The 16,301-nt window shown below is 37.0% G+C and overlaps 1 protein-coding gene across 1 annotated transcript in view; it reads right to left on the reverse strand.

Annotated features, from left to right (window-relative positions):
- The window catches only part of TGFBR1 (transforming growth factor beta receptor 1), a 27,503-nt gene extending 12,755 nt beyond the window's left edge, over window positions 1-14,748 (reverse strand). Inside the window, exons 1-5 of the mRNA XM_026842552.1 lie at window positions 14,500-14,748; window positions 13,846-14,088; window positions 7,877-8,107; window positions 1,918-2,085; window positions 1,070-1,226 (exon numbers count right to left, since the gene is read on the reverse strand). Of these exons, the coding sequence (XP_026698353.1) occupies window positions 1,070-1,226; window positions 1,918-2,085; window positions 7,877-8,107; window positions 13,846-14,088; window positions 14,500-14,692 (992 nt within the window). The 5' untranslated portion in view covers window positions 14,693-14,748. The remainder of the gene's footprint in view (window positions 1-1,069; window positions 1,227-1,917; window positions 2,086-7,876; window positions 8,108-13,845; window positions 14,089-14,499) is intronic.
- Between the last annotated feature and the right edge of the window lie 1,553 nt (window positions 14,749-16,301).

Raw genomic sequence — 16,301 nt, forward strand, 5'->3', positions numbered from 1 at the left:
CCCCCCCCCCCCCCACGTATCAATCACTAAAGAGATATATTAAAAAAAATAATAAATTAATGTATGGATTGGAGATTGGGCAACATCAACACTGCATTTTCTCCAACACTGCTAGAGTATATGCTAAGTACAGCTCTGAGCCATTATGCTTCCACATATTTCCTCATGGCAGGCATACAAACCTCAGTTTGACATACCACTGAACCTATATGCATTAAAAGGACAAACAGTTGCCCGCATGACACAACTCTGGTGCTGTAGTTCACTGTTAGTGCTGCTATCTCTGTATGCTGTATAGCTGCACAGATTACTAAAGAAAATCAGTCTTCTCTTCAGAACAGCCTTCAGTTGTTATTGTCTAAAGGTTCACCAATGATAAGTTATAGCCAGTAATTTTAACTGCACTTGTGTTGATGGAGGTAAACAGCTCTGAGTTCTTCTGAGGACAAGAAAATCAATACTTCCAAATGCAGAAGTAGGCCTTTAAAAGAAAGGGACTCATCCATTGGACAATTCTATTTATGTGTTAGATGACAAAGATAACTGTTTTAAGTTCTCGTATTTTTTCAAAAACATGATCCCATGAAAGCCCAGATCCAAGACTCTGCACCTTGTATGTTCTACCACATAGGCTTTACACTGAAAAAAATTCAGCTTTTTACTTGCACTGTCAATATCCTGTCTTACACTCCAGATGGGGCTTCAAGCAACATTTCCATGCAACACAAGGCAAAAAAAAAAAAAAAAAAAAAAACAGTGAAGTCTCTAAAACTGTCATTCATGAAGTCTCCCAATTGTTTTAATATATACTTGTGCCCTACAATATTTTTCAAGTTTTTCGTACTTTACACAGGCTAGTAATAGATGCCAAGATTCAATATGCTTTTTAAGCACCTACTGTCTATGTAAATTACCAGCTGGCAAGGAAGTGCCTACGAACTCTACCTGCCATTATTTATGTTTTCCTGCTGCTTGTGTTTGCATCCAGAAATATCTTCAGTATGGGACAAGAAAAAACAAAGTATTTTATTATAAAAGGTTGCCTGATACATCGTGTTAATAGTTTTACCTTTTTGTTCCCACTCTGTGGTTTGGGGCAATATCAATTGTGTCTGTAGCTGAATCATGCCTAACTGCCAATCCTAGGTCTGCAATGCAGCATGTTCCATTCTTTTTTACCAAGATATTTTTTGATTTCAAGTCTCTGTGGGCAATAGCTGGTTTGCCTGTAAGGGGAAAAAATAGAAAGAACACATCTGTAAAAAAAGGTAATTGCTATTATTCTAAGCATGGTGCAGATTTTTTTAGAAGTTACAAAATTCCTTCCAGTTCTGCTGTTTCATGGGCATCAAGGTAACTCCTGAAATCATTCACTGTGGACTGGCTGTCCAGAAAAGTGCCTTAAATGTCTACTACAGTCTACTGCTCCTTTCCCTCTTCCTACAAGTATTTATTGTGTAGACCTACTACTTGCCACAAAAAAATTTCTAGTATCTCTGGAAACAGACCCATGGTGCTGTCTCACATCAAAGATAAGATACAGGCACCATTACTTAGTGCCTTTTAATAAGTGTTTTGTAGGAAGGAATGTTGCATTACAAAACCTGGATATACCATAGGAATGAAAGTAAAAAACCTTCTAAATTAAGAAGCTCTCTTAGTCCAGAAATTACCAAAGGTCCCAAACAGACATTTTTTCAATTCACTCAGCTCCACAAGGGATTAACTTGGCTATCTGTGCTGAGTTCAGCTGCTTTCTCATCACTTAAGTTACATAGTTGTGTGCAAAGCAACTCCACCCTGAAAAGGTTGAATATTCTAATTAAAAAGAGAATTATAGTAGAAGAGGCTATGTATATGTAATTTTGAAATAATCTGGTATTATCCACATGACAGGCTGAAAAATTGTAAGATTACCTTGTGTGCCAACAATTTCCATGTGAAGATGAGCAAGACCACTGGCAGTGGACAAAGCTAATTTTATCATTCCTTCCACTGTTACTGTATACCTGTTCAGGTAATCAAAGAGTGATCCATGCTCGTGATAGTCTGACACCAACCACAGCTGAGTCCATGTACCATTGTCTGCAAAATAACACTGGCATCAATACCACATATACACATGCAAAAGACAAGCAAATCATACACGTCACTTTCATATAATGCTTATGAAGTACGAATCATGTTTTACAAGTAACTTCAGCCAATTAAACTCTTAAGTCTTTACCTCTCTCCCTGTGACATTTAAATGCCTCTGAGGGCTGGGAGTACCATGCAAGACTTTCTGAACAGCTTATTGATTATTCTTTTATTTAAACTACAAGACAAACCATAGAAAGCTGATGTCACTATGATTCTGAGGTGAACTATACAGGGTATTGCCAGGTCCTGTCTTCCCCTAACTTCTCTGCTTGGGGTTAACAGTGCTGAATGCATGATGGAAAACTAATACTGTCACTATGGGTCTAGGACAATATTGTCCACACTACCCATAAAAAGTCTTTCAATCTTTGCCCCATAACTCCTTCAGTCTTCCTACTACCTATCCAGCCTCAGTCTGGGAGACAATTTCCACAGTTACCAGCAGCTGGTGGATTTTTCCTCCTGGAGTAGAAGCTTGCAAGCAGCAATCGGACACATTACTTCAAAACCAAAGTCAAATCCCACCTGTGGTGACCTCTAAGTTGCTGGCCAAAATTGAGGTTTCCAGGAGGCACAAGGGTAAAGAGAATGAAAAACACTGATTATGAGAAAATTAGTAATCTAAGTAGTCTACCACACCTATTGTGTCTAAACAGATCTTTTAAAGATGTCACAAAGTTTCTGAAGAATAATCATTGCTTTGATTAGAGATTACAGTGTCTTTGCATAAAGTTTTTCCCCTCTTAACTCTAGGTGCCCACCTGAGAATACACTGTTGATTACAGACCCTTCTACTTCAATTTTATCTTATTACCTGCAAGTATTAAGTCTGTTTTTACCTTTCTTCCAAAGGAGAAAATACAAAGCTGGGCTTACTATCCATTCTGAAAGCAGCAATTATTCTTTCCTTTTGTATGTCACTATTTGTGGCCCTCCAACCAGATTTTAAGAAGGGACAGTGCTACATCCAAGCTTACAAGAATAACACTAATTGCAGACAAGCTGAAAGGCAGCAATGAGTAGTGTCCAGCCATTAGATGGGATCTACATTTTCTTTACTTTGCTATCTTTGACGAGCTACACATTCATTTAGCAATCTGAACAGAACACCTTCTGACGAACTTTTTATACTGTTAACAGTTAATTATTATTACCAAGTAATAATTAACCTGACCCTGAATATTTTCAGCTGCACAGCAAACAGCATCTTCAATGAAGCTTTCAATCACAGGATTTGCATTATCAGGTAAGAAAAGTAATTACACTCAGTAGTAATTATATACAGTAGCATGGTCTTCCATGACAAAGTAACCTACTTTAGTTCATATACACACCATAATCAAGAATCCCAAGCAATTTCAGAACGTTCAAGAACATTGCAAAAATTTATGTATGCTCTTGGAAACCTATTTAAGAAATTAATTACTGTTATTTCATCTATTTGCAAGAAACCTGAAAGTATTTTAGGCCATCAAAATCACTCAGAAGTAGGTTTTTCTTTTGTAGTTCTAACAAAATTTGAAATTCTGAGTAAAGCACCTTTCAGACATGCTGTTAGAAGACTGATTACAGTTTAAGAAAAACATTAGTGAGAACCAAGCAACATCCATCTCGGACAAGCTGCCTCTTGGAAGAAATGAATTTATAATAATTGCTTTATCAAATACGTAATCAAGCTTCAGTTAAAATTGAATTTACTGAATTCACTGCAGTGAAAAATGTTTTTTTCACACTGGTACTAGCAAACAAAAATTTGGACTTTGCATGTGCATGTTTTTAAACCAAATAGTAGGCTTTAAGGTGTGGACAGTATTGCTTGGTACAAGAGTTTTGAACAACAGACATGTTCCAAGTTGAATGTTTAAAAAGTTACAGAAACTGCCTACTTGCATGTGCTCTTTCATGCCATGTAGTACAGTGTTTCAAAGTAGAGAGTAGGATACATTAGCCTTTTTTGGCATCCAGATAATATAACAAAAAACAGAAGAAGAAAAGAAAAAAAAAAAAACAGTAAAAAGATCACATACAGATAGGATCTGTAACTAGAAAACTCTTAGAAATTAGATATTCAGGGAGATGTCAGGGGAAACGCTTTTGTCTGTGGCTAGAAGAGGATTGATATTTTGTTAGTGGAACAGCTTGCTTCTATCACATTGAGATAGCCATCTGATTAAATTGATGAAAAGCACTTAAGCTGTGTAGATTAGCAAGATCTTCCAGTCAAATTCCTTCTTCTCAGGCTAAAGCCAGAGCTTCAGAAAAGCCAAATGGCTTAAACATTACTTTTCTCAAGAGGAAGGAATTCTGCTCATTTCTCTGTCACTCACTGCCTATCCTCCTTGGGGATCTACTTACCCTGTAAGGTAGTCTGACTGAACAAAACTTTCACCTAGGGAAGTGTAGTTTTCAATTAAGAGGAAGGGATGGAGAGGCCAAAGTATTTTAGTGCATGAAGTTACCTTAAAGAATGTGGTACACCTTACTTGTAACATGACTACAGACAATTATGGTTACAGACAGCCAGGGAAACCTTTAGTACTGTAAACGAAGGTTGCTGCCACCATTCTTCTGCTAGTAGAGTAGTGCAGATAAGTAGCTCCCAATACACTTTAAGTATTTGAGTTAGAAAGGACAAAACAAAAAAGCACTCAAAACCTAAACTATCTGCTTAGGTATTCAAAACAAGGCAACACATGGCCCAGAAACTAACTTCCCTGACCTAGCAGTATTTGAAAGTTAGCATATACGCCTGGCTGAGTAAAGAGCTACCCAGAACACAAACATGCTAGCCAGAGGGAATAAAAGCGCAGTTACCGACTCTCAGCCCTTAAATTGGCTTAAGAGCAGCACCTATTTCCCAGTACATTTTGGGATGGGAAAGCAGACAGATTGGACCAGCTCCTGTAGCCTTCTGAACACCATACAGCTGTGGGAAGTAGAGGAGGAGAATGTGCCATTAAGGCATGTGGAATGTCTAAACAGTATAGTAGAACAAGGAGTGAAGACAGTTCAGTTACAAGCTTTATGACTCCACCAGAGCTGAACACTACTGACTTAAACAGATCTACATCTGCTTGTAAACACTTTCTAAAATATACATGCACTCTTCTACCTGAAGGCAACTCCCCAATTTTAGTCACAATGGCCAGCAAGATGTTCCCCAGCAACTGTGAAAAATATGCAGCTGCATTAAGAGGAGAGACCCAATTAATGCCTTTTACTGGCAGTGAGAATTGCAGCATGGCCCACATTTATACCACAAACTACATGTCAAGATACGAGTCCTCAGCATTCATGACGGATACATGAGAACCCATTGCTGAGAATTCTTCTCCATGTACCACTGAAGCTTTCAGCAAGCACTGAACTGGGTTTGTACAACTAATTTCTTGTACTGCTCTACCTCTGCAGTCATGTTTGCAAGGTCTCAGAAACACAGATTCTTAATCTATTGACTTTGTGCAGTCCAGCCAAGCTGTAGTAACTCCTGAATGCATTCAAAAGTGTGACCTATGGAGAAATGGACACACATCCTTTATAGCTATTATTGCTGTGAACTAATAAAACTTCATCTTGCACCTGGCACCTAATAAGCATTTATCAGTTAGCACCAGCATCTACAATGAATGACTGTTAATGAGCCATTGGTCTCTAAAGCCACTTTGCTTCTTTCTGGGTACCATGATAGTTCTTCTAGATTAGCAGGTGTGCTATCTCCATAATGGTCCCTCTATGTTCTCCCATTTAATGGGCTACAGGTGGCCTGAAGTATTCTAAACAAGCCTTGAAGTATTAACCTTTCAATACACAGGACTTCCGATTGCTTAACATAGAGAAAACAATCTGTACATGTTTCCTCACTGAGAGAATGCAGAAGGTTATACTGAGAATTCTGAATTGGTGGATTTAAAATATAATAATCCATCTTTCCACATCTGTTCAAACAGCAATACTATTAGAAAATAGTCAAGAATAGCAGCATTTGCAAAACACATCTTTATCCATTTTTTGTAAATCAATTACCAACCAGTTCTCAAGAACTCAGAACGTTGCCCTAAAACCTTAAGAGTCTCAAATAATGGCATGATCTATTAACTAAGGATTTTTTCTTTTAATGTACAGCATAGTAAGACTAGAAACCAGGAACAATTTTATATCATATTATATTACAAGGAACCTGAAGGTGACCAAGTCAAATGAAATTTCATCCTATTGCATCTGGAACCTGAGCCAGCAATCAGGAAATTATTTTAGGCACCCACTTGTTTAGAAAACCTTCCTCATACCTCCTCTGCAGAGTCATCAAATGTATTTTTGGACAAACTACCTACAGTTTTGGGGCAAAATGAGAGGCTGGTATGCTTAACCACAGACAAATTTTGTTAAAAGTTGTAGCTAAGGCATTGCAATATATCCTTTATGCTTTTAAGTGAGACATAGTACCCAAGGCTTCTGTCTTTAATGTAACTGATCTAATTTAAAATCCAGACTCCAGATACTCCATGCGGTCCATTAGAATTAACTCAAGCTCTCACAGGTCCTATTAATATCTGATACAGCTTTAGGCATGAAAGTAAGACAGTTTCTAATGGCAAGTGTAATAAGCTAGAGGAAAAAGTTGCCTGGTATGCTGTAGATCTGCAAGCTCTTGGAGGTTAACAAGTTGCACAAACATCTACTAGAAGCAAGTTAGTTGATGGCTAACCCTTTCCTGGGGAAATGTAGTGTTCTGCACAACCTCTTGGGTTCTGTTCCAATTCTACAGATTTATATAGATATAAAAACTTGAAATTAATCTAGTGATAATTAAAGAGAGCTCTGTTTACATGTATACTTCAATTACACTAAAACCATTTAGGAATTTCTCACAAAACTGAGAGCCCTTTAAGAATCCAGGATGTGTGTGGATTCTTGACTCCTCCCTAAAGTGACAGAGTTTTATGTTAATGCTTTCTTTACAAAAAAAAGTCAAAGGCCATTTGTGGTGAAACATGCGATTCCAGATTAAAATAACTGAATGAAACCGTGTAACATTTTAGAAATTAAAAACTTTGTTGGTTTTTGCCAAATTTCTGCGTCTTAAGTTGGACTGCAGGTAAATCCAAAAAACTTTCATCTGACAAACCACAACAAATCAAGCGGAAACAATGGTTAAACTGTTCTTCTTAGTGGACACTTAAAGGCTGATCAGGAAAGCTTCAGGAAAGAGGTACAATTTTTTTAATACCAGGAAAAAAGAACTAATTCCCTTTTACCAATTTCTTTTCTAACTAGAGTTCTAAATTAATAACTTCTCATATCTCAGCCATAAAAATGAATCCTCTATCCCACACTTTATATTAAAACAAGAGGATAGACACGATCTCTTTTGGTCCCACACATCTATCTTATTAGGCTATTAGGGAAGTACAGGTATTCAGCAGATGTGTGGGCTGACAGGATGAGGCATCCCGTTTCCAAACTTAGCCAGTGTTTTAGCTCACTTGTAGAAATTACACCTCATTAAATATGCCTTTTTTTTTTTTTTTAAGATTTAAAGAAAGCATGTCTTCCAGAAAAAGGAAAATGTACTTTATTAAACCTATGAAGAGCCTACCAAACCCTGAAATGCTTTAGTAACAGAATTATTTTTTGCTACTCTTAATTGGATCCTCACGACTTTATTTTCCCCTCCATTTACCATCTATTCTGACTGGGTACATAATCAGGAAAACAAATTCATAGTATCACTAACCTTTGTTGTCTGCAGCTATAAACCCAAGAATGTTTTCATGCCGTAGCATAACTGTTTGATAAATTTCTGCTTCGCGAAACCACGAGCGTTCCTCTCTTGAAGAGAATATCTTCACAGCAACTTCTTCTCCTCTCCACTTCCCTCGCCAGACTTCACCAAAGCGGCCCTTACCAATACTTTCTTGAAGTACTATGGTTCTTGCAATTGTTCTTTGCACAAGTAGAGGTAAACCTAAAAAGAAGATTTAACATTTACCTTAAACATCACTCTAACAAAACAAGTACTTATCATAAGTAGTAAATACAAGATCCATACTCCATTAAGATATTTCTATTAGAATGCACATAAACTCTCTTAAGATTTTAATACCCTGCTGTGAACTGCTAACAACCATGTATGGAACATGCTACCTTCAGCCTTAAAGACCAGCAAAACATCATGCTACAAACTGCCTCTACAGCTGTAAAAAAGAAGGCACAAACTTCCTTCTAGTTTAGGATTTTGATAGCTTTAATGAAAAAAGAAACAAACCATGAAGCAATTAGGACCAGTATTGATGAGGGTTTTTTTGGGGGGGTTTGTTTGTTTCTTTGAAAACAATCTGCCTATAAATCTCCTGGTAAGGCAGTTTAAGAGCATTTTTGCCACTTATTCATTTACTCATCACTAGATATGACTTGGTCCTTTTCTAAGTTAAAGTTAAACCATGCTTATCAGCAACACTGAATGTCAAAAATTGACACTCAATGCTCAAGTACTCCAGTAGCCTGCTAGTACTCTCAAGCCACTGTAAAACAGGAAAACATACTTGTATTGCAAGCTTCCCATTTCACAGGCCATTCTTGTGCACCCCACTGTAACTATACTTGAGAAAAATGCTTACACTCATGAAGTTTTACAGCTTCTGAACATCTACGTGCTCATAGCACTTCATAACATGCTCCAGTAAGTTTATAGAACAAACAAGCAGCACTGGCATCCCCCAACCAGGGTGGGCTTTTGTTTATTTTAAACCTTTCCTGTTGTAACTGCAAAGCTTATCACAGAATCCTGTGGTGATACAACACTGCAGGATGAATGCATCAGCCAGGTTATCTGCTCACAATAAGCTCTCTTGGTATAGGATTATTTTGCTTAAATGCTTTACAAAGTAATCTATTACTCCATAATCACTGTTCTAATAGCTGATAGAACAACATCTGTATTGTCTTATGCTACAGAAAATAAATCCCAACTAATAGCTCAGATAATAGGCTCCTGTCCATCTCTGGACATTCTTTGCTAATAACAGCATTAGAAGGACATCTGATCACGTCAGTAGCATTGCCACGCTTATGCCTCAGTCTAAGGAGTGCAAATTAAAACACTGGTGAGTTCAGGGGAGTGCCTCAAGACTTCCAGACATACAAGAATTTTCTGCATGATCTATGCTGACAATATACCTACATGAAGAACGGAGGAGAAAAAATGGACACCATACCAATGATTTACTCATTGTTAGATGCTGCAATAATTCCTACCGAGAAAGTTAAAAATTTTTGCTGTAATAGCTGTTCCTCAGGTCAATTGTGCTGCACGCTCAAACTGTAAAAACTCATCTATGAAGAGTAACTTTCATTCTTTATGGACAGACTTTTGAAATGCAGAAGAGGCCAGACTAGAACAACCACATGACCAAACTCAACCCTGAAAATTTAAAATTTGGTTTTGTTGGCCAGAGAAAACTTCCTCCTTATCACTTATGTAATACTAAAAGCCTGCTAGCAAATGTTAAATATAAGCTGGTTTTGTATACTTGAGATGGGTGATATGCCTAATATTTTATTTTTCCTACAGCTGTTTCAGAAAACCATTTGTAAATTTTCAGTTTCAGATGCACTGGTCTCAATTTGCTATGCCATTTACAGCCATCCCTTGTTTTTAAAAAAAAGATGTCGTCCAAGGACATCAGCTAGCCTCTAAACAGATACTAAGTTCTAAACCTTTCAGGCACAAAGTATTTCAACTTCACATTACAAACCCCCAGTCATATTAACATGCCATAATACAATAAAAACCCTGCTAACTGATCTACCCACCTTGCTCCTATACTTATTTTTACAATAAAAGATTTAACTTGCCTTTTTTTTTTTTTTTTTCAGCTGTGCTTTCTCTTACTACTGCTGCTGAACAAATCCAGGAGATTGGAATCCATATTTATCTTGCCTACATAAGAATTCCTTACAGACTTTAGTTGCAGCTGAGCAGTCTCCTCTTTTTGCTAAAAGGAAACATAGCCATGTATTGACAGGAACTTGAGCAACTCATTACTGTAAACCAGACTGCCTGGAAAGCAGCTCACTGGAGATAGTGATGTTAACCTTTGACATACACATTGGGCACAACTGTACTTCAAGCTCTTGGAGTACAGCTTCTTTTAACTGTGCATGGAGAAAGGTGACAGTTTCCTATTCAGGAGGATGAAAAAATTCAAGCCCATGTTAAATTCAACAGCAGCTCATAACATTTGGCATCTTGTATTCAGCCACAGTCATCCTATTTATCCCTGGAAGCCTTCATCATCATCTTCATACACCATAACAAAGTATCCTCAACGCCTTCTGAGAGTTTAACAAAAGAGTTTTTTGCTTTTCTATATCTTACACGTACTCTGATTAGTTTGGACCAATGACTGTTCAACGAGTAAGAAATTTGTGCCTGATTTGGGTAATTCAGGAATTAAGGAATTAAGTGCTAAAGTAATAAAGATAGCCAACAAGAACAGCTTCTAGAACTTTGTTCTTGTTCATAAGCCTCTGCCTGCAAGACAACTTCTGAAAAGTAATAAAAAAAACCCCAGCCCCATGAACTGTGGAAAATCTCATTCTCTTCAAGCTTCTATAAACAGCAGATACATTTTAAAGGAGTTTTACATTCACTTAACTGACTCCACTTTACATTAATTTTTGTGACCCTGTGGATTTCTGAACACTGAATTCCTACTTGAAGTCACCTACCAATAATAACCAAAGCTTCTCCACTCTGCTTTAGACAATTCTTCCTATTTCCTTGCAACTAAGTTACTTTATCATTTGGGATGCCCAGCTGTTAGTCTCCAACTCACAATCTGTTTATACAATATGTAGTTGATATTTAGAGATTTGCATCATGATCTGAAAATCATTCTCAGTTCCAAGAGACTTTGAAATCCTTCTCTTAGATCCTTCTGCTGAAGCCGCAGCTTCTATTTTAGACGTTTCATCAACTCCTTTCATAAGGCTCTAGTTGTTTCAGATCTTGTTTGTCATGGAACAACAGGGCAATACTAACAGAAGTCAAGACTGAATAATTGATAACAGGTTACTATTATTCATCATTGCCAAAAATAAATCCTACTTCTCTTTTGATCTGAGCGGGAAGCTAATTTTTAGAGTTTTGATCACTTCTCTGTTTTATAGGCTTCTCTTCAGAGAATACTGTAATACAAACCTGGTAGAACCCTTTTCATTTGACTAACAGCTCTTTTGGTTCCTCAGTATGAATTTAAGAGCAGAACATGTACTGTAAGTCACCAGAATAAACACTTCCTTAGCAGTGCCTCTTAGGTCAAGATCATTTTGTCTGTTCTGTACATTTCCATTGTTTGTTGCAGGCTCTCACACCAACAGCACCCCTTTCACATAGTTCAGTTTCTGAAAGGTTAAGCACTATTTTAACAAGGGTGCCTGACCTTTCTCCCTTCAGTGACCCTGTTCCCCACCCCCATTTTATTCCATAAATGTACAGTCTTTTCAATTTTAAGTGTGCTGTACCAAAGTCTGGATTAAAATACATATTTCAATGAGACTGAATTGCTGCAAGCATATTTCAGGACACAAGAATATTGCCAGCTCAAGGGCTAGGGCACTGTGAATTTATATAGTAATTCACTAATTCTGAGACAAAGTGATACAAGTCATTGCAAATATATACACTGCCAACAGTACAGAAAGTACTTGAAGCACCTATCCTGCTGTCATAATAAAAAGTACAGAACACTAAATAAGGCTAATACTTGTCTCACGAACAGCTGAACAACATGGAATTCACTGCAGCTGAATTAAAGTATCAGTCCTAATGAAACATCCAGTCTTGTTTTACATTGAACATGACTTTGTCTTTCAAGCATAAAAACAAATTAGTGAAGAGCTTTTCTTAGGGGTATGTCAAATTTGACCATATGTGTTGGTTTTCTTCCTCTGATGCAGCCATCAGTAGTCAATGCTCAAATACTATAGCAGGCCAGGTGCTCTGGGAGTCCAGACCAGCCTGACTGTCCTAAAGCTCTGAAAACTAAGTAATTCCCCAGAATGCTGCTTTTATTTAAAGTGTAATTTGCAAATAGACAAGGGAATAATCACTAGTTTCTAGCCATTTGCTCTGGAGGAAGTATCCTATTTTTCTTCTAACTGGGATTTCCCACTTTTCTGTACCTGCAGAAATTAAGAGTTTTATGCTTCTAAAGGCATAAAAATTATGTATCATAGCTTCCTCCATTCCAAGAAATGTAAATCTCCAACTCCTTCCTATTAAGTCTCTTACTTCTGTATACCCCTCTGAGAAAGAATCTAACTAGATGAGTAATTCCAGCATTTACACTTAGCAAGTTCTAGCCCAGTATGTTGGAAGTTCCATTAATCACTTTTAGTTATGGCTGTTAGTAAATGAGAGAATTGAGATAAGCACAAACTACTAAGGCTCCAGTTTTAACCAGACAGCAACTTGCCCTTGTCTTATTTGTACAAACAAAAACTTTCAACTGAAACATAACTGCCTGCACACTCAGTGCAACCTCACCTTCTTCAGTGAAGATATGACTAAAGATGACTTATTCTGACCTCTATTCTAAATGTGTTCAGCAAGTTATGCTGATTTTACCAGATAGAGCAACAGACTCTAAACAGTTTTACCAGTTACTGACCCTGGGAAAGAAACAACCTAGATGCTTGGGTTTTGTTGTTACAATTTTTTACCATTCTGGGAAATTAAAGAATTCAGCAGTTGAGAATGAAACACCAGTATTTTTTTGCAGAAAGTACTCTGAAAGGGCACAGATGTTTCAGCAAATATATTTGCAAGCAGTAGGAGTGATTTTCAGTATTAAACTTCATACCCAGTAGAAGGCCAACAGGAGGCTGCAGTACACAATCTGATGTCTCACTCCTTAACACGGGCCAGAGACTAATTAATTTATACACTGATTAATCTGACATATCATCCCCTATCAATACCTATTAAATCATATTTCTGTGACACAGACCACCATAATCCTGGAAGCAACTATGTCATGACTACAATAGCAGAAACTATATGCAGTGAGCGGACTACTGCCTCATGTTCCCAGAGCAACACCTGTTAATGTCAGAACTAAAACAATTCATGAAATCAAGGGACAGAAATTCTTAAGACGTGGTCTGCATATCCCATCCATTCTATACACATAGAAATGGCTATTTGCAACTGAAAAAGTATCTCCACTAAGGAGACAATTGGCTAAAATACTAATTCATACTTGGAATTCAGAATATTCTTCATATACCAATAGCTAGAGCTATAAATGTATTTTCAGTTTAAAGCTAGAGAAAAGAACTTCACAAATTATCTCAAAAAACAAAAATCACAAAACCTGGTAGTTTAGATACGCTGTGCAGAACAAAAAGGTAAATAACTGAGCCTTACTAATATAGGAGAACAAAACTTTTACAACAGCTGACTGATATACTGTGTATCTGACTGTACTCTTCAAAGTGATGAGCTGTACCAGCAACTCAGTTATGTTTCTTTTATTTCCATATACTGAATCTTCACCAATACTGAATGAATCTACATGAAAGTAGTTTTTCTAGTCATTTCTCTAGTTAATTATGTTTAAGCAAATTTGACAAAATTAAAAAAAAAAAAAGCGCCTTACAAGGCTCTTAGAGTAATCACTACTAGAAGTATGACATTACCTGACCCAGAGCCTGAAGTTGTCATATCATAAATTAAATCTTTTAAAGTAGTTCCTTCTGATATAAAGGGGCGATCCAGTGAGGGATCTTCTTCACTTGGCACACGATGATGAATTACAGTACGATTATGGCAAAGATATAGAATCAACATTAGAGAAATGCAGACAAAGCAGACAGGTCCAGCAATGACAGCAGCCAGTTCCACAGGTCCCAGATTAGAAGCTGGTTTTCCTGGAGTAGGGCCTGACAGGAAAAAGAAAAGAAAATGGTAAAACTATTTATTTTTTTTTTTAATGCAACTAAATTTATTGTATTTCACAGTGAACTTCAAATTATTTCAATTATCTGTTAATATTCAATTATTTGTTAAAACTTTTGCACACTGACTTTTTCAAGAATCAAAATAACTACAAAGGTCAAAAGCAACTACATGCTTAAGCAGTTTCCATTCACCTTACATCTAAGTCTTCAAAACTGGTCCTAACATCCCTACCCAAAAGATTGTTTCTTGTTCCAAATTTCTCAAAATTTTATTTGCAGAATCTGAAGTGTACTTTAGACCTTCAAATTCACCTACAATTTCTAAACTAAAACTTCCACTCTTACAGAATTTTCTGTTTAAAAAAACCCCACAAATATGACCAAAACCCTTACCTGGTGTTGGAATTGGAAGTTCTATTTTATTGCAGTGGTCTCTGTCACAGCAATGAGCCAAAGTACTGACTCCATCTCTGGAGGAGGGGGAACAAACAAACGGCCTGTCTCGGGGAATCAGATCAATTTCTGCTATACACATACTATTGCGTATGACTTTGTCTGCAGTTCGTGTTACTGAGGTAAAACACATCCCATCTGTCACACATGTAAAGTTGTCTTTTGTACAGAGGTGGCAGTAACACTGCAATGCTGTATTGAGAAAAAACATTAATGTTAGTATTGGTACATGTTCCGAGTTGAGAAACAACTTGAATGGCTAAAGAAATACAAGTTCAAAACACTAAGAGGCTTATCTTTCTGGTTACATAGACACAGAACCATGACACCAAAGAACAACACTGCAAGGCTTTTTAGTTGGACTAAAAGAAATTTAGGAGATTAGCAGATGAAAGAAAGTAATATTTAAAGCTGAAGCGGTATCTCCTTATACAGTTATGTATTAAAAGAGAAAGGCTGCAATCCTAGATATTCCTCCAGGTAAAGAAGTTCTATTACAGTTCCTCTCATTAAAGAGCTAGACTTTTTAATAACACTATCCTCTATAGCATGCAATTCTGCTATTTTCAAACTGAATACAAACAATGCCATTTTTTCCACAGTAACCATGGGTATAGCTTTAGTAAGTGACAAATAGGATGCTACTGGTTACCCAAGATTAATACTTCATACATTATTTGATGGCTTCAATTTTGTGCCGAGGAAAGAGCATATAAAGGCTTAATCCTCATTAAAAAACAAACCCTGAATGACCCGAGAACATACCCTTTCACGCAAGCAGAATATGGTTTAGACTTGTTATTTATGAAGCCACAGGAAAACGCTGCCTTACATTACTCAAGTTCCTGGCTTACTAAAGTGATCAATTGCACTAGTAAAGAAGGGGGCATGGGGAGGGAAGCAGGAATGACAGACTAATCATGTTTAAGATGATCAGGTTTCATTCTTTAAATTGCAGAAGTTCTTGGAGAAGAAAGACTGCTAACTTCAAATCTCTTTCTCTGTTCCTTCCTGCATTTACAGGGCCAAAGCCAGACAGAAAACAGTGCAGCAGTGACAATAAAAATACCAATACACTCTTGACTCCACTTGTTCATCTGTGGAGAGCAAAAGGTAGCACAGAACTTGTGTATGTGCATGTAGGAAGATTACAATACAGAAATTTAGACAAATTTAAAATCTTAAGCATTCATGCTCAAAACTCAAAAATCACTGAGCCATGACCAAGCCTATGTAAAGGGTACATACAAAACCTCCCACCAAAGCTGTGAGGATTAATAGGTAGCAAAGCAAAAGCTGCCCCAAAATCTGAAATTCAGTGTACCACTTAAACTCCAGAAGTTTAAGATAACCACCTGAATTGCCTTGGATTTTAAATTCATGATATCCAATGACAGATGGGTGTAAATAAATGGTGATCTCATCTCAAATATATATATTCCATCTCAAAGTCTTAACACCAAGTTGTACCCCTTTCTCTGAAAACACCTCCTTCCCCCCAAGATTTTGAATCAAAACAAATTATTGCCATTCATCCTTTACTGTTACAGACAAGATAAAGTTCTGAGGACCCAGTACAGAAAGATAACCCATGTTTCAAGAGAAAGTCACCAGCCCACAAACCAGTCAGAAAAATGGAGAAAAAAAAAAAAAACATGAATGGGATCACAAAATTATTTGTTTAGTATGAAGATTATTGAAAAAATAATTAGAATGTATATGAAATAAGAACTGGTACATGC

The sequence above is a fragment of the Athene cunicularia genome (genome assembly GCF_003259725.1).
Source record: "Athene cunicularia isolate RWA chromosome 2 unlocalized genomic scaffold, athCun1 chr2_part1, whole genome shotgun sequence".
NCBI lineage: Eukaryota > Metazoa > Chordata > Aves > Strigiformes > Strigidae > Athene > Athene cunicularia.